Raw genomic sequence first — 25,598 nt, 5'->3', positions numbered from 1 at the left:
AAAACAAATTCTAGGCCTTCAGGGCTGTCGGCTTTGGCAGAAGGCATCAGGATTCTCGGTAATCATATGTAAGGTAAAACAGTTTTGCAACCTTGCCGAACGCTCGAACGCGTTTTGTCACACCACTTTACGTTTTCAGGGCATGAAAGTTTACCGACATGCACTATAGACTGCAAAAACTGTAGGTTGAGTTCCAAATAACCGAGTGTGTATATACGCGCGTGCTGATTCTATACCAGTCATCTAACCAGTATGGAGGTTTATTGAGCAAAACGAGTCACGTCTTCGTTAAATTTATAGTAACACATATATGTTTGTTAAGACTTGGAGGGATATTTCGGAACATTTTGCACAGCCATATCTTCCCGATATTCGGATATGCGTTATAGGAAAAGTGCACTCAAGAGGAGGGGGAGGAGTGAGGGGAGGAGGGGAAAACTTTGTTTAACAATTAAATCGATCTGGTTAATGGGCCGGGTCCTCAGAGCAGGACAAGAGAGTAAAAGTAATTTTCTTCAAATCATAGAACGCCATCCCGAGTAAAATAGGATTTGTTCTTCGCGCCTGGAAGGGTTGAAAAGCAATAATGAGCTACTTGGAATTCTTCTTCGGTTTCGAGTCTTGTAATATATGCAGGTATACTATTTATTACGTTAGTTAGCGAGTATATCATGCCTTCAACACCGTAATCATGTCATCATTGTTCGAGTTGAGAGTCAGTTCGTTATGATAACGATATAATTACGACAGAAATTCGGAGCACAAAAGCCGCCTTCGAGTAGTGTGGACCACGTTTTTTAGGGCGCGATCGCGGTGGCGTAGCACAAACTTTCGTATTGTATTTTTATGTGAATAAACAAAACACGCTGCGGATATTCACCTTCTTGCACGCAGCCGTAATGAAAGCCAATTTGTGAAGAAGGGAATGTATGCCATACAAAATGAAGGAAATATCCACACGACCTTTGTGAGGCTCCCAAACATCCAGAAACCTCCTAATAAGAAGTTGGTGACGGCGCAGAAAAATAAATGCGTTGGGCAGAAAAAAAGCAAGAAACATTAATCCGATACAAGACAACAACGAAAGAAACAGAAGAAAGCCGTTTTAGTTCCTGCTGTGCGATGAGCGTGTAGAGGCCGCTGCTTGGTACGTAGTATTAGACTGTTGAGTCTTCATAGGAGCATCTAAAAATACTGCAGAGAAGCCTACGCATTTTGAATACTTATCGAGAAGCTCTGATCGCTGATCCTCGCGAATAAGCAAGAAAGGACGAGTTACACACGATCTGCTGACCGATACTCTGCAGAAAGTTGTTCTCTATCTATTCGTGTGTTGCAAACTTGTGGGGGATACAGCTTAGAATTATTCAGATGCGTCAGAAGCTGGCAAAATAACTGAGTCGCTAGAAATACGCTTTTTATCGCACTACAGCAACGAAGCGGGCGATTTCTAGCCCAGGCACTGTTGCCCCTCACAAGCGGAGTGTAGCAGACGACAGCGGCGTGAATCCCTAAGCCGACGTCAGAGCCAGGGGGCGCCACTCAAAGATCTCACCGCCAATAGCCACGGCATTTGCGGCGGTTTCCAGCGCGAAATTCGCGTATCATTCCGTGACGCCCGCACGCCTCCCTATAAATTGGCCACAGCCACTGACACTTTTATGGGCGACGACCACAGCCTCATGTATTGCTGGTCATATCGGAGATGGGGTTGCTCGTGCCTGACAAAAACTTGAAACAGCCAAAACTCACTTCGCTTTTTGCACCCGAATAAATAGTTGTTCTTCTCTGAATACATTGTGTTTTGGTTCCTTGCAGTTGTGGTGCAATTAAAGCTCAATTGCTTAAGCTCTTCTCGAGCGGTTGCTTATATCGAAATACCGCTTATAACAAATTTTTCCGCCGTCCTGCTGACTTCGTTATAACGAGGGATTACTTATATGCTTTGAAACTTGAACGGAATCTGACCAATTTGCATCGTTCATTAACTAGGCCCCATCGCACGTCGAACGCTGCCTCCTCAGTTGGGAATATCTGTTAAATGTAAATGCCGAATAAAAGTAATAGGAATGTACGCACGCATATGATGTTTTTGGCACTTTCAATCAACAGACAGAAACTGTGGTACTAGCTTCTATTTTGCGCGCCTGTAATTTTTGTGACTTCCACGATTTGGAAAATTCGCTACCTTGAAGAGTGCGGGAAACTTTTTCATAGAATCAGGCTGCCAAACAGTAACTGCGCTTGCATTCTTCATTACACAGGGCTTTCTTTTTCTTTTTTTATCGCCCGCATGCTCGGAGTGAATGACGAGACGCACGCAGGGAAAGCAACAAGGGAGAACATCTGTGTTATGGCCAATCATTTTACTTGCGGCTGTTTGAAATTAAAAACATAAGCTCTTAAGGCTTATTTATTTCAATGACCATATGCCTTGGGGAAGTAGGAGGGCTCGGCCAGAAGTATTTAGGAATGGGTTTTTTGGTAAAGCATTTCCCTGCAGCTTTTTTTTTTCTTCTTTTTTTTCGAGTCAGCCAGGACGGGTACATGCAGACCTGCTTCAATACATGACGTTCGGGGATAACCACGTAGTTTTCACAATTAGCACAAACACTGCGTGTGGCGCCGCCGGGCTCTCCTGGAACGGATCTCACTGTCTCAACAATGCGCGAAATAATGGTTCCAGCGGTTGTAGCGAAACGGCTAATCTCGTTGCTGCGGTTTCATCCTTCTGTCTCACTCGCGAAGGTAAGCGTCCGCAAATAGCCTAGGCTCCGTAGCCGGATTCGCGAAACATTTGGGCCGCCGAAATTAAAAGGTCCTATAGTAGTTCTATCGCAGCTTCAATTGTGAGCTGATGTACCCCGAGCCGCTGAATTTCACCGCTCTAACTGGCCGTCAAACCCCAATGCGCGCCCGCTCTCCGCGGCAGTAGCGCGCGGCACTGGACGGCCGGCGGCCGCTCTCGCTCCCGCCGCTCGGGCGCTCCGATTGCTGGCAGCGCCCTCTGCGCAGCGCTGTGCGTGCATCAGCGGCGCGGACACGCCTCCCCGTAGAGAAGGCGCGCGGACGGCAGACTAGCAAGATTTCTAGGGACCCTACCTATACGCCTCGAGCGCGGCCTGTAGGGGCGCCACTGAAATCCCCCTAGCGGCCCGTTTCGAAAGCAGGCGCGGGAGACCCCGGCCCGCTCCCCCCTGTCGCCGTTGCTTTTGGGGCTCGTTCAAGACATTGATTTACCGTTTGTCCGCGCTCGAAATACCGAATAACGTGGAGCAGGCACTCTGTTTGCAAGCCTGGTGTGTTCACGAGAGTATAAACGTTTATGACGCGATCTTAGAAAGATCTATATGAGCGCCGGGCGTGTGTCACAGGCCGGCGTCCCGAAGCCAGCATTTGCATGCAGATTGCAATTCCGCTGCCCTGAAATTTAGTGGCAGTGTCTCCGTTTGCAGTGTTTCCTCCGATGTTCATGTTGCGGCCATACACACTATGATGTAAATCGACTTTGTGCACTGCAGCGGAGCACATACCTGACAGCACGCAAGTTACGCCTGCCAATATCACATATCAGATATTGGTCAGTACCCTGAACAAGCCAATGCGGCGTAAATTTCGCAAACATTGTACCAAAGAAGTACGATGGATAATGCAAAATTACACTCCGAGTCAGCACACGACGGCAAATTTAATGCTGGGTCGTCTTGTCCCGAGGTGAGCGCTCGCTAAGATTCATCTGTTACATTTATCCTCCACGAGAAGCGCGAAGATGGGCTTATAGAGTAATCCGCGTCCGCGACCAAACTCTTCTTCGAAACATCGTCGTATGACACTGGGAGACTGCAGAATCTAGCATAAACCGAAATCAGAGACCCTTATTAGATACGACACTCTTCCAACGAGCCCGTGTGTACGAGATTTCGGCGCACGTTAAGGATCTCCAGGTGGTCAAAATTAATCCGGAGCCCTCCACTACGGCGTGCCTCATCGTCTCCGTTGCGTCGGCGCGTTAAACCCTGCAATCAATCAATCAACTCTTTCAACGACACCTCGTATTTCTTGTGAACTGCTTACCCTGTATTCTTCAAAAAATGCGTCCGCCGAATGATCAGCCGTTCGTTGAAGGCGAAAAACAAACGAAAAGTGAACACGCAGCTTGTGTGTGTGATTAATAAAACGTTCATTTGTTGATTACGCTCCGCATTTGTAAACAACGACAGTTGAGCGTCCTCCTCCTCACCCCCCCCCCCCCCCCCATATATCAGGGCATTTCGCATCTAGTTGGTCTGGTGAATACTACCTTGCTCAAACAAACGTCTTTAGCATTTCAGAAGCTGCACTCGGTTTTTTTTTATTCCCGTACGACTATTCTATTTATTGCTCCTGACTTGCAGACCATTCATTTTCCCGTGGTCATTAACATATACCTTGGTTCTTACCATTAGGCATGAGTGGCACATATCTGAGAATGCACAGCCTTTGAGTGTACTTAACATTTTCGCGTGGCTTATATGCTTATATTCCCATAAAAGGTACAAGTTTTTGTACGCTGTAGGGTTATCACATCCCCGAAACATATTTTTCTACGACGTACATATTCGAAGCAAAGCCGCATTTGTTGTCTGCTCTGCAAAACGAACCAACCTCTTACGGTGCCAATATCAGGTCTAAACGAGGTGACAATAAATAGAATTCACTTAATGCTGACGTGTTCGAAGGTGACAGCAGTGATATGCCGCTGCCGTCGCCGACGCCCGCAAGAGCGGCCAAGAAGCGCGCAGAACCGCCTCCCCGGGTAGCTCTTGTTGGCGTTCGAGCGCTCTACCAAGACGCCGCTGTTTTTTTTAAGCGCCCTAAACGTGCAGTTAGCTTACAGACGTCACCTTAACAAGTTGTTTAGTGCGCGGAAAGGCAAAGAGAAGCGAAAGAGAACCAAAACACTGCATGACCACCTATCAGCCACGCAGCGCTAATCCCGCAAACGCCGCGGAGAAGCGGCGGCAGGCGGCGCAGCGATCGCGAATCTCGAGGCGTATAGGGACCGGGCGGCCGTTGTATGGCACCACCGTCGTTTCAGCGAACAGCGCCGCCCGTGGCGAACTGCTCGTCAGTGGAATGCCGGTGGCGGTCAGCGCAGCGTAGTTGTGCATGGCTTTCTTTCGTTTTTTTGCGGTGCGGCTTGCAAAGTGAACGTAACCTCACGTGCATTTTTCAGATGGGTAAATCTTGAGTGTGGATGTGATGTTTACGAGGCATGCCATGTGCGTTATTTACGCCCATATCAGTATTTACAAATAGCAGACGACGCTCAATGCGCCAAGCTGGAAGTCAAGCTGGAAGTGAAAGTTCGTTGCTTCATGTAATTTTTTCATGCCTGCATGCAGTTTCGCGAATCGAGGAGTATATTGCCGCTAAATGTTCCCACAAAGCCGGTGTGTGCAACCGATCTAGGAATGCTGCGGCGCTGGCCTTTGGCAGTTGATGACGAAACGGCGCCGACGTCGTGCACAAGCGAAAGACAAAGTTGGAGGGTGTCTTTGAAGATTTACCTCAAAACAGAAATTGTGGCGGACGACGCTTCCGTATCTTCTTTACCTACGGCTGAAACGTGTTTAATTTCATAGAAATGCTCTTACTACAGTCATCGGGAATCATTGATAGAATAAATACCGCATGATAGTAGAATGTTATTGCTTGTCGTGGAGAAGCATTGCTTTACAAGAATTGCAATGGTCGCTGGCTAGTTGGTAAATGGTTTTTTAAAAACCAATTCCTGCGTGGCTCAAGGACGCAAGACAGGAGGGTGCCCGAAACCTGTACTCAACTTCACAACTGAATGCCGCGGTCGGTTTACAAGCTGCTACCTACGCTTGCATGCACACCTCCGTCTAACGACGATGATTGTTTATCGCAAAGCTCTATCGTATGGGTTTCCTTGGTTGCCTTCTGGATTTAAACTTTGACTAGTTAAGCGTCGAATTTGACCAGTACGCAGTTTGGTCTTTCGATCGCAGCGTCTTTCACTTTGACCATTTCCCGTTCGATTTCGCACGAAGAAAGCTTTGTGTTCAACCACCATAATCATTAGACCGAGGGTTAGATGAGTTTTCTGTTTAATTTTGAACTTCCATGCCCCCTCTCCAAATCTAAACTTTTTCCAGCGTGTAGGAAATGTGTCTGTGGTGGAGGACTCGGGCTCATGCACCTATATTTGAGGCAACTAATCGCGCATTTTTGGTGTCTTCACCAGGCATTACACGATTTTTATAGGTACTCTGTAAAGAATATTTAAGCATTAAAAAACACCGACTGAAACACTGCCACATTTTTTTAACTATCGGTGCCAGCCTTTATTCTACGCAGGGGGTAAAACGGGAAGGGGAGGAGGGATGGTTTGTAACTTGGGCTGTTGAGTTGGTGAATAACTTTGGCTCTTGATAAAATGACCACCCCAAACGTGGGATTTCCACTTCGGCTTTCAGGCTCCCATGCTGTCACAGTGTCGCCCACCAAAACCGAAGGTACAAAGATCACGGTTACAGAAAGTGTAAACTACCGCAACATTTCTACGGCTACACGGAAATCCATCTCGTATGCAGGTGCCTTTCTACTTAAAGCACACGTATCGAGGTATCCCAGCGCTGAGGCTGGCGTGGAAACCGTAGTCATTGAAACCAGTGAAGATAATTTAAAGTGGTAGAAAAGAATTCTAATATTGCTAATAGTTTTATTCCTACTGAGATCGCGCGCAGCCAGGCGCACAGCGCTGCAAAAAGCGCTCGTGTCAATGTAGCCCTTCCCCAACCTTACAAGCATCCAATAGGTTTGCGTAGCCGTGAGTGCATTTAAGAAGAAAATAATACTAATAATAGTAGTTTTATTCGTACTCAGAACGGGTAGCTGCAGATAGCTGCAAAAAGTGCTCATGCCATTGCAGCCGATACTCAACTTTAGACGCGTCCGACAAGTTTACGTAGTCATTACTGCATCTAAGAACACAACACATCTGTTTAGACTTCGTTTCATCTCACATGTCTGCTCACAACGCCACCAAAACATACAAAGCACCGAAGCAAACACGACAAAAACAACGGGAGGCTGTGTAGTCCAATGCACCGGCTCATTCCACTGACGAGGGGAGCGCCGAGTGGTGGCGCCACCCGTCCAGCTGCCCGGTCCCTATAGGGCCTCTAGTTACGTTTGATCCTATTACTTGAATGCTAACGTGCAGTTAACACGCTGATAACCATGTTTTCAGTGTTCGCCCATATTACGTTACGACCCTGCCCATTTTACGTCACTGTAGCGGGAAATTTGAAAGTTTTTCCATATTTCCTGCGTCTTTAAAGCGAAGTTTTCTATGTATCACTGAAAACGACGTTGCCCCAAAACGCACTGCGAAAAGACAACTTTCTCTGACGATGATGATGATCGTGAGTGAAGTAGAAGATGGTTGAAACGCGAAGCTTTTTCTGGTCGAAAGCCAATGTCTTCAAGTTCCAATGTCAAAGTCCGAGATCCAAATCGTTATGCCCAAAGCGCACTGCAGGAAAGCCAACTTACACAGTGGGTTTTCACAAAGGCGCGTCAAGCCACAGAGTCTAACCTGGGTCACTCGCGTTATGCAGCCGACGTCTATCCGATTGCGCCATTCCGACACGGTCGAGGCAGCTTTGACTTTGACTTTGACTTTGACTCTGGTTGCATGAAAGAAAGCTTCTCGTTTTAACCGCAAGCTTTCTCTTAAGAAAGGGACTGATTTTTCCGTTAAAAGACGTCTTTCCTGTCTGGAATGGGGCTAAGTGAGTTACAAAAACCTATGTGTTTCAAATTGAACAAAGTTGTACTTTTTCCCTTTAAATGGGGAAACAATTTGTGTGGTCAAAGCCTCTGCCCTGACTACGTAAGTGTGTCCATGGTGTATTCACGAATATCTCGCAGGAAGCTCCATCTGCTCCATCTGCTCCCGTTGAAGAAACCGGCCTCGTCCCTGTATTTTTTTTTTTTCGCGCCTGCTTGACAAACGGGCTTTAAATGAGCCCTATTTTTTATGTTGGTCGGAAATTTGTTCACGGGTGCCCTGTCGGTAAGCCCAAACAGATGCTGGACCTATGCAAGCCCAATTTCACCTACTTTCTTCCTTCGTAGCAAGATGTTACGGAGTCAACACTGAATGATTGTCCATCAGAAATGCGTCAGTACACTGGGGCTCTTGTTGCGTTTGTACTGAGAAGTGAAGCGCGAGTTTCCAGACATTGTCCAGGCTTGCATACGTGCCTGGAGCAAATATCCGAACGTCTAGATTTTGTACGTTGACTGACATGCATGTTTCGCACAAAAACATTCGTGTAGTATTCCTTTTTTGCCACGTTTTCAATAGAAATTCATTACAGTTTATGAAATCCATTAAAATCTATTAAAATCAGCCGGAAGCGACTCTTGTATGGCCTGTCTGGTTTTTCGTGTCTCTCAGGAACCAAGGCCAGCGCTACGCAAAGTTACTAATAGCATCAACCTGTTGGTATTATTATCATTATGAGGAGAGGAAGGAGGAGGAGATTCTTAGGGCTGAATTAATTTCAACCATGGACACAGCTTTGGTCAGTTCCATCATATCATCAGTGGCGAAGCGCGTTACGATTATTGTGCACGGTTCTATTACTGGGCAATGGTGGCTCGACGTTATGAAAGTAAAATGCAAACCATCATTTAGAAAGTAGGCAGCACACGAACGGGCGCGAGATGAAGAAAGGAACGCCCGCCGACTTCTTTTGCGTCCCGTGGTTTGTGCGCTCCGAATTTCCGGAACGACCAACGCAACAACTCGTCCATCATTCCGTTTTTGTACGGCTGCACTCGCCATTACGAACCGCGCAAATCGTAAAGGCTTGAGACAGAATATTTTTCTCTGCAATAGAACTTCTTTCAATCTGCAAGAAAATAGGACGCGTCCCGAAAGCGTTTAATCAAAACGTGTCTTTTTGGAATCATAAAAACATAAAGTAATAATAGGAAACCCCCTTGAAGCTCAAGTTACAATGTTTATATGAGCCCCAACCTTTTTTCCACATTGAGTTCAAAAAGAAGGCAGGGTGAAGGGGGAGGGAGCGGCTGGAAAAAAATTGCGCGAGCTTATAAGTGGCAAGCGGGCGCTTCAGATATACTCTGCAACGAATCGCGCAAGGCTAACAGGCGTAGCAGTCGTGCCGCGAACGTTTAATAAAAGCCTCTCAGCCGTAGGGGTACACGCCAGCCATCCTCCCGAGGTCCTTCCGAGAAGCTGACTTCCACACCGAGCTTCCTCGTACAAAGACGCGCCGTCGCAAGCAACTACATGGCGGTCGAAAAAGCAAAGCAAAGTGCGACAAGCCCCGCAGGAACGTCCTAGAAGGAAGGAAAATTTTAAATGTGCGAATGTGCTATAAAGGGACACACGACGGCAGCCTGTTATGATAGAGGTGACGAGTTGCAGAGACAAAAAAAAATCAGGGTGTATGAAGCGTGCGAGCGAGGTTTTAGCGCTGCGCCTTAATGTATACACGACCGTCCCGCTTGTTTTGACGGTGCACGCGCGTGTGCGCGCGTGTCGCACGAGCGTGCGCTGTTGTTGCACGTGCGCTCATTGACGCGACGCGCTCGAGGAAGTGCTGAAATGTCGGTCTGTAGCGATGTCGTCTACGCTGTTGGGAGTCCCCGGACGGATGTCAGTGTGTCGCTGGGATTCCCAGCACACAGTCCTCGTACGAAAAAGAAAAGAGAAAATGAGGAAGAACCGACAAAGTGCTAGACACTGAAAGGACGCTTACGAGCGACCGTGTCACCGTAACTCGTTTCATTTCACGCCCCCGCCGCGGGATGAGGGTGCCAACGAGGAAGTACACGAAAAGCACATAACGCACAGGCACGCGCGAGCCTACAACCTACAGCCGTATAAGGCAAACCTAGTTTAGCACGCTTCACGTATACGGCGTAAATAAATTGACCGGAAGTGCAAGATCGCGTCAACAATGTAAGGGACGGGGGTCTTTTAATTCGTATGATATGCAGACCCGCCGCGGTGTTCCATATACGTTACAGCTTTTTACTTTTCTGCTGTGGCGTAGTTCTTTTTTGTAATTTTTTGTTGTAGCTCAGCGCCTAATCCTTACAAACGCACCACGCTCTAGGCTGCAGTAGTACATACATACATACATACATACATACATACATACATACATACATACATACATACATACATACATACGTGCGCACGCACGCACGCACGCACGCACGCACGCACACACACACACACACACACACACACACACACACACACACACACACACACACACACACACACACACACACACACACACAATTTACTGCCTGCAGCACTGTTGCGGAAGGGTTCATTTGCATGGAACGGCAGTTACTTCCCCCATGTTGCCGTTAAATGAGGCGCCACCGTCGTCCGTGCAGAGGCAATTACGGGTGTCCCGCGGCCTAACGGACACTCGGAGGCCAACTGCCGAACGGCGTCTCGATCATCCAGAGCGCCCGAAGGCACGCTCTTTAGGTCGGTGCGAACAGCGCGAGCAATCCTCAAATACCACAGGGAGTCGTACTATCTGTCCTTCTGTTCTTTTTTTCTTCAGCAAACCAGTATTCTGAGTTCCTTATCAGTAACGTCAATCGTGTTTTAACGTTCCGGAATTTCTTTTCCTCCCCTCGTTACCGAAGCACGCCATGCCACGGCTGGGTGGAAGCCGACTCGGCGCCTGTTCGTGCTACGGAAGCAAACTCTACCCGTTCCTTCCTCTTCCGAACAGATCAGTGGCTGGCACCTTTTGTCTCGACGATCCTTGTAAGGAGCGCCGCGTGAGTCGCTTTGTCTTACGCAGACGTGTGCTAACTCAACGCGCGTGCCTTCTCTCTCTCTCTCTCTCTCTCTCTTTAAGCTATAACGGTTTTCCGTGCCGCGTAACGGTTTTCTTCACCGTTCGTGAGGGCCATATGGCATCGAACGACCGAGGAAATGGAGCACGAGGTATGAGCACGCCCGCGTGGTTGAGCATCGAACTTCGGTGAATGCGCCTGATTATGTCTTCCTGGAAAGTGCGAAGCATGCGCGTGACTTGGCATGCACTGGCAGTGCTTTGTTTCCTGCAGTGCTTCCGTATCCATATGGTTCACACAACGCCAGTGTATATGGAGCATCAACACCGAAGCACGTACACGACTGAAACAGACAACCCTTGGGCTAGTTTAAAATGGTCTTCGTTGCTTTGAGCCTCGTGGGGTGTAAAGTTCTGATGACGAGTCTTGCCGGGGGCAGACGGATCCGGTTATATACCCCGCTTATTTGCATGTATTTCATTCAGCTTATACTTTCTTTTTTGCTTCATTTTACCACACAAGTTGCTTAGCAGGTACAGACACATGTGCGTGGAATAACTCTAGAGGCAGGTGCACCGGAATTTCGATTTCGTAGGTATCATCCAATCCGAACATTGGAGGGATAATTGCTACATAAAGCTATCACGCGCTAAGCCAGCGGTTTTCGAACGTAATTACGCGGCCAGAAAATGGTCTGCGAAGGCGGTTTTATGGTCCGCGAAGCCGTGCGGCCGGTATTCCTTTCATTAGTTTTTATACCAAACCACTACGGTGATGCAAGAAGTTGGCTTGCCGCATGACAAACAGTTTTCCTAGCTTTGCTGCGCACTGTTAAGTTTGCTTTCCGCCTAACGTTGAAGTTGTGCCAGAAAGCCAAACACATAAGGCGCAATTCTTTAATTCTCCTATAATTCTTCATCTGAAAGTGACGATTAGCGCGGTCTCTTTATGCAATGCATTCATAAGCATGTCAATTTACAGCGAAGCAATATGTCTTAATGATGGCGCATGTCGCGTCGAAACGCAGTGCGGGAAAGCCAACTTTCACCGACGATGAGGGTGATCGTGGGTGACGGGGAAAAAAAAAAACACTTCTTGTGGCCGGAATCGAACCTCAGTCCCTCGCGTTATAAAGCTGATGTCTACTCGATTGCGCCATGTCGACACGGTCGAAGCAGTTTGAATTGGAGAGGAGTGCATGGACGTGCAAAATCACACACAAAAATCATGCACCCCTCCTTCTAACGACGACGATGGTTGAACGCAAAGCTTTCTACGTGAGAAATGAAATGGGGAAGGGCCAAAGTCAAAGCCGATGCGACCAGAAGACCAAACAGCGTGCGAGTAAAGTGAAAGCTCAACGAGTAAAAATTGGGCCCATCTCCCCGCGAGGGGGACTCGAGAAAATGCGTCCCATAGGGGGTGGGTGTATTGCGTTAACGTTTAGTGTTTGGGGAGTTGGTGGTAGTGAATGCGTTGTATCAGCAGCTTCTTGACGTAGTTTGAATGAGTCAAGGATATAAGGCGCGTTCGTAGCCTCCCATTCTGTGTCGGCTTTGTGGCGCAGTGGGTAGAGCACCATGTACATTGCGTTCCGCCCGCAGGGTCGAGGAATCGAAACCAGGCGCCGGATAGTATTTTTTTTTATATAGTGTAAGGGGAGGGGTGTGGACTACGACTACGGACGTCAGCACGGGTGACATCGTGAGTTACTGAAATGCTCTGCATTTAAAAGTTCAAACTGAGGCAGCAACTAAGAAATCTCTCACGAGAAAGCTTTGCGTTCAACAATCGCCATCATTACAAGGAGGGGTGTATGAGTTAATGGCGTTGTTATTACAACAGCTGACCGCTTGTACGCAGCCCTTGATCATTCTTTTTACCTGCGTGCAAGCCACGTGGATTAGAAACGAGGCTGCATCTCTGCAGCAGTATACTCGCCGCGCCAGTCCTGGCGAAAAATTTTAATAATTTGAGCCTAGTGATATGGGAGTGGTCCCTGAGACCAAGAGAAGATTCGCTGAAATTGCCGGCTTCGAGGCTTCATCGACACGACCCAAGTTACTGTTCACGTGAAAAGATGCCTTTTTTTTTTCTGAACACGGATTAATCGGCCCGATATATTTATGCCGACTACCTACTGTCGCTCACTATACATTCACACATCCACACCAAACAAATGTTTCCTTGCTCTTATAAATTACCGATTTCGCACCTGCAGTAATGGTGCGCTCCACAGGCTAAGGCAACTTTATCGTTGCGTTTAGTTTCACAAGAACGTCGTTTTACAGTTCGCAGCTGTTACGTTGTGCGGGAAGCGTTCTACGGATAAGGTTGGCATAGAGAGAGCACATTCAGTGGTACTCTCAAGGAACATTAGCCTTCGATGTAGCTAGCCTACGCTGCTCACCAGGTGGTCCGTCTGGCGCGTGTGCCTGGGCGAGCAGATGACGTCGGTGGTGACCGAGCGGAGGCCGTCGCGTCCCTCCTTGTCCAGCTTCTGGCGGAGCACGAGGCTCTTGGTGCCCGGGAGGATGGCCAGCGGCGAGCTCTCGGGGTCGGCCATGCGCAGCTCGATGTCTCCGTACGGCTCGCTCGCGTCGCCCGCCACCTGCAGGCTGCCTACGATGCTCTCTGCGCGCGAGAAGGGAAAGAGCGGGAAATACAAAGCATGACAAACTATAGCAGGTACCGTATTTCAGCGCGTATAACCCGCACCAAAAATGCGGAAACTTCAGGCATTGAAGTAGGGGTGCGGATTATATGCGAGGTATTTCCTTTGGTGCAGCTTCACCGCAATGCGCCTTGAGCCATGATGCCCATATAGCAGTAATAGCGACTAAGCCACTGTTATCCCATTGACAGTGCTTATTTTGCACACACAGCTCAACAATGTGCCAACCTGAAAAAAATGTATGCGGCTAGTCACCTAGTTGCGGAGTCAGCTTGGTAACTTTTTTTGCATAAACAAATGTATAATGTTGCTTGAGTAGTAGGTTTGGTCCGTCCTTTTATGTATAAAATATGCGGGCAATACGCGGGGATATTTTTTTATTCGTCGTCGGAAAGTGGGGGTGCGGGTTATATGCAGTGGTGGGTTATACGCGCGAAAATGCGGCAGCTAGTTGCAAACAGCGCAACACTGGTACCCGAAGAAAAACTTGAAGTAGTCAAACGATAGAGACTTGGGTATATATGTATATATGACGTGATGGCGTGCATATGTGGTTCTACTGGCAAATGAACGTAACGGATTAGACGAATGACGTCACTCTCCCTTGAATCCTCCAATCCTCCACTATAGGTGTACATTGTTGAACGCGCAAGGCATCATCAGCGCCACCACTGTCGCCACGAATATTTGAACGTTTGTCTTAAAACGGATTCTTTGTACGTTTGGAATATTTCGCCTCTGCAGTGCTGCATGCGCTTTATTGCTGATTGATTGATTGATTGATTGATTGATTGATTGATTGATTGATTGATTGATTGTATTGTTTAGCGCGCCGACGCAACGCAGGCGATGAGGCGCGCCGTAGTCGACGGCTCCGGATTAATTTTGACCACCTGGGGATCTTTAACGTGCGCCGCAATCTCGTACACTTGGGTGTTTTTGCTTTTCGCCTCCATCAGAAAAGCGGCCGCCACGGCCGGGAATCGAACCCGCGGCCTCGTGCTCAGCAGCGCAACGCCTTAGCCTCTGAGCTACCGCGGCGGGTACGTTTTATTGCAGTGGAAACAATATTCCAGCTATGATAGAGTATCTGCAACACACAGGTCTAGTCTAGTCGTTGTGAATAACTCGCCGTATCTGTACGCATCAACTTCTTGAACATCATCGCCGTCATCTTCATCACGTCATCAACTGGCGTAGCAAGTTAGGCATTTTAGCCCAGCTAACATCGCCAGACTTCATCAAAGATCGCGCTCTCTCTCTCTCTCTCCACCTATTCTCTTCCCTACCCTAAGCGGCACGTTGCTTGCGTGCGCGTGTGCGGTGTGATTTGTAACAAAACGTACTTCCAGGACGCCATGTATATACCTATAAAAACGCAGCTTTCCTATGTGCAGTTCTATGCATGAACTTGAGTACGTGCCAATACGCATGAATATAGCACTTCACGTCCTGCTCTGCATTTTTCTCCCTATCTGCAAGGTCGTGAACGCGGAAAATTATCACTGCGGGGGAATAGAGTAAGTCTCGGGCCCAGGTTGTTTTGAATAAGGTAAGACCAGGGTGCACCGAATGATGAACGTCTACGCTAAAAAAGTGAACAAGAGACTTTCCAAAAGCTTCACAATAAAGGAATGATTTATGGGTGTTACGGTAGTTGCGAACTATTCTTGGCATTATCTGGAATCAACTTTAAAATTTGTAGGTAATAAGTATTATCAGGACTAAAGGTCTAGTTTTAACTGCGTGATATATACGGCATGTGAATGCGTGCAGTCCCACGTTTGAAGTCGAGGAATGCATATGAACTTCACGGACAGGATGCAATCTGAATGCTGAGCACAAGCACAATTCTGTTAGTTTCTCATTTCAAAATATTTTCTCTCTTCTACCCTTAACCCTCTCTGTCTCTTAACTATTTGGCCACTTCACGCTGATTTGCCTGTGTGTTTGTTTCTTCTCCTTGTTTCTTTCTTTTTCGCTTAGAAATTCCGGCATGCTATCTTTCGCCACAAGTATAAAGCCTGCATATTGTAGACGCGGGAATATAAAGCTTCCAGTACAAAACAAAAACAAAAACAAACCAAAAAATAAGGCAGGGCACATGTTCACTTACCAACTGGGAACGCTTCGTTGACCGTGAAAGTTTCCGACGACCCTCCATGCGTCAGATAGCAGAGGTTATCTGCGAAGAAGAAAAAAAGCGAACCATGATTATTTAATTGGTCAGAGCTTTACACTTACGAAGAGAAAAACTCCGCGATGTTTTCCTTACATCGGAGATATCAACGCAATCTGAAATCTCCCTGGTTGGCTCTACAAGGCACTCGTTAAACGTGACAGCGATCGAATGAACGCTTCGTAAAGAAAAGTCACACATGGAATCTTGAACTTCGAATTACCTGACGGCCGGTGCACATAGCAAACTGTAAATTGTTTCAACATTGGTAAATTGCACTCGCTCATGTAATAAGGTGCACATGCATACACAGGTAAACGCATACACGCAAACCCGAGCGCACACAGACTCGCACGCATACATGCGGAGATGAACGCGACAAACCTCAGATATTTTCTCCTTTTTTGCATTATTAGCATTACAGATGACTCATGTCGCTTTCAGACTCAACATCACTTGCTGTGTTGCTTGCTGCTTGTTGCCTCATTAAAGGCTGCTTGCTGTGTCATTGCTTGCTTGCTGCACGCTGTGACCGCTTCTGTTCCGCATTATTAACGCGTCCATCCTTGCCGAGCGGAACCCATCCTGCGCGCATTCGCTTACCGACTATATGGGCATGTTATTCGATCCCTGGTCACGTACAACGCTTGAGGAATGCCATTGTACATGTAGCGCCATTTAGCGCTAAGCAAGCCGCCCCGAAAATGGCGTCCTTGTCGGAAAAGTACCTCACTTCCGATTGCGACGTCATGACCGCGGCAGGTAGAATTAGGACCCCACTGGTGTCTTAAAAGACCAGCATCAGCCTTCGTGCCAGTGACATAAAGACGGCCTCCATTTCAGTCAATATTTGCATTTTTGCAGCTGAAAAGCCGGACCATTGTTAATCATATTGTTACGTGGATAACGTAGTATATATAAAGTACATACAGGACAATGAGGTATTTACAGGCGCTGTCCGAGCTCAGCAGCAGGCCACTAGTATGCAATTGCCAGACAACCCAAGCCTAACCTCTCCTTCGTCGTCTCTCTGGCCACCCAGCAACAACTACCCCGAACAAAACATATTCTTTGCTGCGCGGTTCAATACTCGAGTCCTCTGTGACATAATACTGCGCGGATAGCACACCGCAGGTAAGGTCACAGAACATACAGGTCTTGTAGGTCAAGTGGCTGTTCAAGTATGTCTTAAGACTATCGCTTACGCTGCTGGTTTTAGATGCATCTGAGGAGGACGGTTCTATTTTAGCGTATCATGTTTTCCCTAATTTCAAGGAAGGATTTGATCCCCGCGGGTCATTCCGCTTCATAACACAAATATTTCTCTCATCCGGCTGCCCCACTATCGCGAAAACAGGATCGACTAACCGGAACATTGTCCCACACAGCGCAACAAGCAAGGTCGCGCATGTGGACAAACACCCGACATGCTTCCACTAGAGCCACAATGCCTCCAGCTATAGAACGACCCAAGTTCACGTACTATAATCCTCCCCATTGGAAAGTGTGGGTCCAATTGTGAGAAACGTTTAAGAAGAGGACGCACTTTCATCTGCTTTTTTTTTTTTTTTTTGAAAGGGAGGGGGGTGAGTGGCCTTTTTGGGTTACGTACAACCGACAGCTGTTTTCGCTCAAAGTGTCCCCGATACAGCCCTCGCTGCGAAACAGGGGAGCGGGGCAGTGGTGACTCAAGACGTCTGAGGTATGTGATTGCAACTGCCAATGTCCAGCTAGCCGCCGGCAAATGAATTAACGCCGGCAAACGAATTCGCGGCCAGCGAAGTGATCATGCGTGCGCCAGGGGCGCGGTGTGTCAAGCGGCGATGAATGTGCCGCACGGAGGTAATTTGTACTGTCGCAATGAGGTTTCTAGCTGCTAACAGGAAGGCATTCAAAAGAGAGGGGGACCCCTGATTTCTTCCCTGCATGTGCGCAAGCGTGTACGTGTTCTACTTTCGAACGATCTCGTAAGAGCGATCCGGGCGTTGCGGCGGCGCCCGCTATTCATGAGTAGGGGCGCGGCCCTCGGATCGGGCCTGACAGAGCTTCGCGAGCAGTGACAATTAGCGGAATGAACGCGCCGCGGCGCTGCCCGCGTGGTGAGTACGCGTGACGGCGACTCGCGAGATACGAGGAAAGGCAGCTCGGGACAGGATGGAGGGCGTGAAGCCGTGTCCCAAACGAGCCCAGCACTGGTTATGGGACGAGGCAGTCTGGGCGAGAACGTGGTGTTGCACAATAGGGAAAAGGCTATGGGGGGGCTGATATCAGCCAGCGAAGCGCGGAGCTTGGGTTACGAACTTTGCGCGCGTTTTACGGCCTCTCGATGGCGCTTAAAGGGGCCATTAAGGCAAAGTACAAGTTTCATTAGAAAGACTGCTTTGTCCCGATAACAATGGCACTAATTTTATCGCAAACTTCGAGCAAATAGCGAAGATGTTAAAGAAAACATGCGAAGCAGTGGCGACTCCCTGGCCACTCTTCGGCAACTTTTCTATGACGTTACAGAATTTTGCTTGTGCGACTGGAGGCCGCCGAACAAACCCTGACTGGACGATTGTAGAGGAGCCTCTAGTTCCATTTGAACGCATCCCTTGAATAGTAATGCGCAGTTAACACACTGAGAATTACGTTTTCACTGCTGATGACCCAGATGACATCACTCGTACCCATAACACGTCACTATATCGCGAAATTTGAATGTTTTTCAATGTTTCTCGCGTTTTTTTTCTCGGTTTAAAAACGTCTTCAGTGACCGGAATGGAGCTGAGTGAGGTTCTGAAGCCTACCTTTTTTTCCAAATTAAACAAAGTTGTATTTTGTCTAAGGGCTTTTTGACACCGTTATGTGTAGAAGAGAAAACAGAAGCCTTTTTTTAGAGAGTGGTTATTTTGCCACAGGGCACCGATGTTCTTCTTGATTTGTGCAGTGAACTCTTCTGTAGAAGTGAGGTCAAGAACTATCCCGCCACGGCTTGCTTCAGAAGCCGCAAGGAGCTACACCTACGAACATCAACACTGAGCCGTCCAGTAGGTACTGAGGTACTGCGGGCGCTCGAAAGGAACGAGACTCGCGCGTCGGAACGGCCAGCTCACGTCTCGGCTGAGTAGTGTCTACCCACAAGGACGACACCGATGCCCGCGTCGCGGCGCGTAAAAACGTCATTCTGCCGGTTTAAATAAAGTTCACTCAATCTAATCCCATCCGGGTAACGAAACAAGGCGCACAATAAACCTTTGTTATAACGAAATCTCGCTTTATTTGAAGTGTTTCATGGTCCCAGCTGCATTGTATAGAAAGCGCGTCATACCAGCTTTTAATAAAGTATCGCTTATAACGAAGCCAGTTTTTTTTGTCCCGGCGACTTCGTTATAAAGACTGATTACTGTATGTAACTAACATCGGTAAAACTGCAGGGAAGAGAAGAAGAGGCGAACGAAATGGAGGTAAAATGCAACGGAACTGTGCCCTTCCCTCGACTTTATGATCAAACGGTTACAATTGGGGGTATGACGGCGAACACGGCAGACGTGTGCCTTCGTGAACTAGGCAAATTGCTTTTCGCGTGCACCGGCTTACAGCGGTCGGCTCCGAGAAACTGAAGAGCCGTTTTTACGGGCGGACCTTAACAATAAAGATACTTTTTCACTGTCATTTTAACGATCACTAAGAAAGTTAAAATGTTAAACCAGCGTTTGGGAGACACTTTCGGCTCCCTGGCTGCGTTGTGACGAGTCTCGTTATGCAAATAAACGTATTGCAGCAGTGATCACTGCAGCAGTGATCAATAGTAACGGTAAAATATCTGAAATTGGAACAGAGACGTCTCGCATAACAACTGCTCTTGACTAGCTACGTATGGCGTATGAAATATTACAAGAGCTGCGCAAAAACAGTTATTTGCTTGCGCTGATTTGAGGAAGCATGATGCCCAGGCCAATTTTTTTGCACAGGTGGGGTCAACTCTCGCTAGCAAGGGCATTGGGCTTTTGACACGCTGACCTTTGTGTATCGCTGCAGCGGCACGTAGCGTGTAGATGTTCTGATACGTAGAAGCGGGTAAAAAAAAAAAGCTGTGATTTAAACGCTGGAGCATGCGGTGCTGATTTCGGCTTCGATCTCCACTTCTTCCTCAAATCGTGCGGTTTTCTCTAAAAAAAAATGGTTGTGACCTTTATCGTAAAGCGAGGTGTTATTGAACCATGGCCTCGAAACAAACGTGCTCACCGAAAGTTTTTTGGCCGTTAAAAGGCGTTACAGGTAGGAAAAGGAATGCCCAAGGTATCATCGAAGGAAAGCGTGGGGCGTCGAGACTCCGGGAAAAATCGACGGCACGCACGTTGGGAGGTCGCGTAGGGTAGAATGTATTGGCGCCGCAACCGTTATGCCGAATTAATGTCTTTTGGGAACGGGAAAGGTGGGGGGCAAGAGTAGAAACTTGTCCGTATATAACTGATATGGAAATACCATCACTGTGTGAAGCCTAAGACAAAAATGCGCTCAAACGGCGCCGTTGCTACGTGTTTTTTTAACGTCTGAATGATCTTTTGGCGCATCGCATCAAATTGTTGACCATTGTGTTCTGTTTTAGTAAGTGGCAGTTATTTTAAAGCTTTGCGATGGCAAGGCTATCAAGGCGCTGCTGCCAAGGACGATTTCAGTGGTTTTTGCCTTGTGGTATGGAGATACACGCACGCACGCACGCACATACACACACACAGAGATACACACGCACATGCACGCACGCACGCACGCACGCGTGGGCACAAGGCATGGGTCAGCGCGAACAGGAGACAAGTAAGGAAACGGCCAACAAGACAATACTGAACAGAACACACTTACGAGCGGAACCATCGCGTCTTAGATCGGTGGGCTCACTCATGAATGCTCGCAGTCAACCTCGCGGAAATGTTTGCCAGATTGAGCTCTGATCTTCCTTTTTATGCTGCAAGTGCAAGTGAATGCATTACAAAAGCTTTACCGCGTCGTGAGTGTGAACGTGAGTCAGCCTCAGAAAGTTTAACTGCCGTGAGGCTGAGTGTCAGTGAGCGCTGAGTGAGGAAAACTTTTCGTGCGGTTGTGAAGTCCCTGCGTGAGCATTGTGCGTATAATTTTAACGAAGTAGGCGTACTCGGGGAAACTTCTGGAGCGTGCACAGCCCTTAGTTTTTTTTCGCTCCATCATTCATTTTTTGTTCGAGTTATTTAGCTGGTTAATCAAATGACTGGGGGGCATCGCAGTTTGCTTTACGATGAGTTGTAATCGTAGGCTTGAACGATCGCACCGCTGACACAGAGGCTGTGCGTTGCGTGCCCGTGTTACCTAAGTGGTGTTCCAATTCAGGCTCCCGCCGTGAGACCCGAAGGAAACCTCGGCAGCCGACCGGCCACCCCTCCGCATGCGAGGCTCTTCTGCACCCCAGACACGTAGCCAGTAGCGATAGGCAGGCGAACGCACAGCGGCGATTCAGGACTCCACGTACGCATCATTGAGCGTGTATGAGTACATGCGCGCGCTTTGCTACCGTGAGAAATGGCCTGTGAAACTTTCTTCACTTCCGCCCGTGACTGCATGCGTTATGGACCCGCTCACCCTCATCTATCGATCGCGGCTTGACCTCTCCGTTCGTTTCCCCTCCCACTTAACCCCTCTAACCCCACCTCCCACGGGGAACTTTTCTTCGCGGCGCGTAGCGAACGGGACTTCCAACACGGGTCGCAAAACGACTACGGCAGCTCTAATGCCGTGAGGATAAGGCCTCCATCGTTCTTCGTTATATACGTGATTCTTCTTCAAATCAGTTTTTGTATGTGCGTACAGGGTGTGGCAACTATAAATGAGCGTCTTTGAAAAATTATACTGCAGAAACGCCGGGCTTCTTTGCGTTCAAACTTCTCACGAATATCGCGTTTTGTGGTCAATTTTTTCTGTAATAATAAATGCAACCTTCGTGCATGGGTTTATTTTTTTTTGCGGTTTAAGCAAAACTTATTTTCGATACGCGAAGAATCACCCTTTCTTGTTTTTTTTTTTCCTCCATGTATCCGCGCAGGGAGAAAATTATACCGGCCAGAATTTCTCAGAAACTTCTTTTTAATTGATTTAAATAAACCAAAAATTGAGACCCAGTGGTAAAATTCAGTACGTAGGACCAGAAGACTTGTAAATGAAAATAGTTGATGAACATAGATGTATGTGGTTGCCATTGATGAACGTGGTTGTCTTCCCTTCCTCCTCGTTCCTCGTTCCACCACAAGTCTCGTGGAACGTTTGGCAGTTCTAAAACGCTCCGACAAGAGCCGCGCATTCACGATTATCCCGTTTAACTAAGTCACTGCGAGGCATTGTCATGTTTCTCATGGACGCTGTTCATGGACATTGTTCGCGGAGATTGTTATATTGTTCGAGACACTGTTATGCGGTTCGTGAGTGGTCGTATAGTCGCGCTATATTTTAACTTTTTCGGTCACTAGTTGGTGCAAAGGACCGTAGCGCAGGGCTGCTCGGAAGCTTTGCAGGGCGCCTTTGGAGTCGGTAAAAATGGACCATTTTTGGGGAGAAGCTTCCATGATGTATTGAAGAGCTTCACGAATGGCTGCAAGTTCAGTAGCCGTCGAGCTCGTTACATGGGCTCGGGAATTCGGGAAATATTTCACCAGGCTGTCATAAAGGGCCATAACATTGTATTTCAGTGGCTGCCAAGTCACTGTGGAATCACCGGCAATGTCTCGGCTGATGCAGCTGCCCGGACAGGCCATGACAGTGAAAGGACCATCTTGCTTCCGCTTGCAAGGACTGATGCCGCTAGGCTGCTTCGTCAGTTCGCGCGGAGGACCTCCATTATTCAATGGAATACACCGGACTTTGTGCACCCGCGCCTCCACAACCAGGACCCTCTACTCCAGCGTCGTCTTCCGTGTGGGCTGACTCGATCACAGTCTACTTTACTTTGTAGGCTGTGGTTGGGAGTGGCCTTCACGAAAGCCTACTCCTTCCTCATCGGGATGGCCAGTAGTGCTCACTGCGACGCCTGCGAGGTTGAAGAGACAATCGACCATGTGCTTTGTTGTTGCCCCGAGTATTCATCGGAAAGACGCGTTTTGGCAGCCGAGCTCAGAAGATTGGACAATCAACAGTTCAAGCTAGAGACTATTCTAGGACAAAGACCCCTACAATCGACTTCGCAGAAGGCAACAAAAGCCCTTCTGCGTTTTATGAAGGACACAGGTTTAGCTGAGAGGCTCTAGTGCCCGCGAAGGGACTAAAGTGTGTGCGCAACCCCGCTCCTATCCCCCCTTTTTCGCCTGCCATCTCTTTTATCCCCTGAACACCCCTTCCCCAGTGCCGAGTAGCAATCCGGGCTCTCAGCCTGGATAACCTCTCGGTCTTTCCTTTCGCTTTTCTCCTCCTCCTCCTAACTTTTTCGGTCCTGAACACTGAGTGAAAAGAAAGCAGGAGGACTTGGTGCCCACATGATCCAATGACTGGACGCGTTTATGCAAATATTTTAATGTTTCAGACGTTGAAACAAGTATCAGAGAGAGTAAACACTGAATACAGGGTGACTATACATCTGGTTTCAGTTACGCATACGGCATTGAAACATGATAATTGCGTCTGTTGCTACAACAGAACACCACTTATCGCGTTCTTTCACAACACGCTCGTCTTGATGTGGTGAATCCACCCCGAACTTCGAGATCGAAGTGGTAATTGCCACAACCAAACGTTCCTAGACATGAGCAAGTTTTGTGCAGCCTACCTACTACGGAAGATCATCACCATTGTTTTGAGCACACATCCGCGGGTTGCTGACCGCTTCCCGTTCGGAAACGTGGCCAGCGCAGTGGTTGCGTTGTCGTTGTCGAAACAAACGCAGGGTACGCCAATGGTCTTCGTCGTTCCGGCTTCGCCCTTCGGTGATTGCCGAATTGAAAAGCGCAAAAAAGGATCAGCAGCTTGGTTCGCAGCAGACCCATAGCAGGATGTCCAGATGTTTCCTTCTTGGGAGGAAAATCGCGCAGGGGTGGCAGATGTGGCGGGTTCCCTCACACTACGCCTCTGCACGCCGCAGAAACAAAGCGAAGTGATTCTGTCCGCCCGGCGCTTGTAGCAACAGCGGCCGACGCAGTGCTGCAATTGGGCAAAGGCACGAGACCGAAGCCCCCCACGAACGCAAATCGCGTCCGCACGCAAAGACCATTGGGGTGAACAACGCAGCGACGCGCCGACACGGATCTCGTGAGTTGCGCGCACCGAAAGAGGCTGGGGAGGCTCTTCTCCTCGGTGCTACCGGCCTCTACGTGCGCACGAACTGCTAAATGTCCTCTTGTCTATACTGAGCTCCTGGTTCCTGTATAACACTTGTATTTCTTTACTTCTTCATCTCAACGTGTCTACGCGGTGGGTTCCTAAAACGATTATTAAGGCGAAGCTTTAGTGCTCTCACTGATGCCGTTGTACGCCAATACACCCTGCAGGAAAGCCAACTTGCTCTGACCTTGATGGTGAATGATCGTGGGTGAAGGGAAAGTAAAAAACGCTTCCCGCGGCCATTGGCGGATCCAGAGGGGGGGTCCGGATGTCCTGACCCCCCTCTCAATTTGGGAATTTGTACCCCCTAGAAGATGACCACTCAGGTCGTATAAAAAGTCTAGTTGAATATTTTTTTCTATTTCTTGTATTTGTGGTTTGAAATATTCCAGTGAATAAAAAAAGACTACTATCCTCATCCTCCTTTTTATCATCATCATCATCATCATCATCACTGGTAGAAGCTGACTCCCCCCTCAGAAAAACCTCGATCCGCCCCTGCCCGCGGCCGGAATTGAACCTGGGTCTCTCGCGTTATGAAGCCGGCGTCTATCCGATTGCTCCATTTCGACATGGTCGGAGCGAACGCGAAGCAGCAAATACCGATTCGCGCCATACACCCCGAACCCGAACGTTAGGCATATGAAGGGCACACACGAGAGTAGTTGTGGGTATTCTAGAAAAGGGGTGCGTACCTCCAGAATAGCCCATCCTCGCAGAGTGGGACTCACCAACCAAAAAATTTATCACGAGGAAGCTTCGCGTTCGACCATCGTCGTCGTTAGACCGAGGGGTGCATGGTTTTTTAGCGGTTTCTTCTCTCAGCCCCGCATGATTTATAAATGCGGGGAGCAGTGAACTCAATCTAAAAATGACCATTCGACGACGGCAGACATGTATTGGAGGAATACTAACGAAAGCACGGTCTTCGAAGAAAGAATACAGGAGCTTTCGCTGGACGCCACTGCTGGTATAAATCGGTTTATAGCGGGCTGGTGAAACTGCTAGCTCAAAGAGAAGGTGGTACAGACATCTCCTGTCGCTCCCTACCACACTGGTTAATCATTATACTACAGTGTTAACATACTTTGTGGAACCACGCCTTTTGAACTAGCGACAGCCCTGGCCGACATAATTTTTATCGAGACACGCGTCTGGAGAATGCACCACTCAACTACTACCACCCTTCTTTCCTCGTATCTTATGCAGCTTTTGTACCATGGTATACGGTGGGTGCATGGTGTAAAGCTGTCAGACATGTAGCACGGCCGTTTTTCTGCCATCACCTGTAAGGTTACAACTTATTACCCATAATCACTTAGCCTAACAACACACAAAGGTTCGCACTATAATTCTCGCAACCTAGCTTTACAGCATAGCCCTTGTGACATCTACGTACCGAGGACACCGCTCGGGTTCCTAATGATAACATCCCGGCGAACGACGACTCTAATTTCTTACCGAGCTTCGTGGCGTATGGTCAAGCACACACTCGGAACATATTCTGCGGCACAAGACATGCATACACAGATGGAGCCACCTTGCAAGCAGCTGCGT

General features: G+C 48.2%; 1 protein-coding gene across 3 annotated transcripts in view; it reads right to left on the bottom strand.

Moving 5' to 3' along the window:
- The window catches only part of Cad96cb (protocadherin Fat 4-like Cad96Ca), a 381,477-nt gene that overhangs the window by 39,551 nt on the left and 316,328 nt on the right, over nucleotides 1-25,598 (bottom strand). For all 3 annotated transcript variants that reach the window (XM_077698388.1, XM_077698390.1, XM_077698389.1), the window contains 2 exons: nucleotides 15,666-15,734; nucleotides 13,286-13,509 (listed from right to left, as the gene is read on the bottom strand). In XM_077698388.1, the coding sequence (XP_077554514.1) occupies nucleotides 13,286-13,509; nucleotides 15,666-15,734 (293 nt within the window). The remainder of the gene's footprint in view (nucleotides 1-13,285; nucleotides 13,510-15,665; nucleotides 15,735-25,598) is intronic.

Source organism: Haemaphysalis longicornis, unplaced genomic scaffold, assembly GCF_048455015.1.
Source record: "Haemaphysalis longicornis isolate Haplotype H1 unplaced genomic scaffold, Haemaphysalis longicornis Haplotype H1 scaffold_2, whole genome shotgun sequence".
NCBI lineage: Eukaryota > Metazoa > Arthropoda > Arachnida > Ixodida > Ixodidae > Haemaphysalis > Haemaphysalis longicornis.
This window is presented reverse-complemented; position numbering and strand designations above follow the sequence as displayed.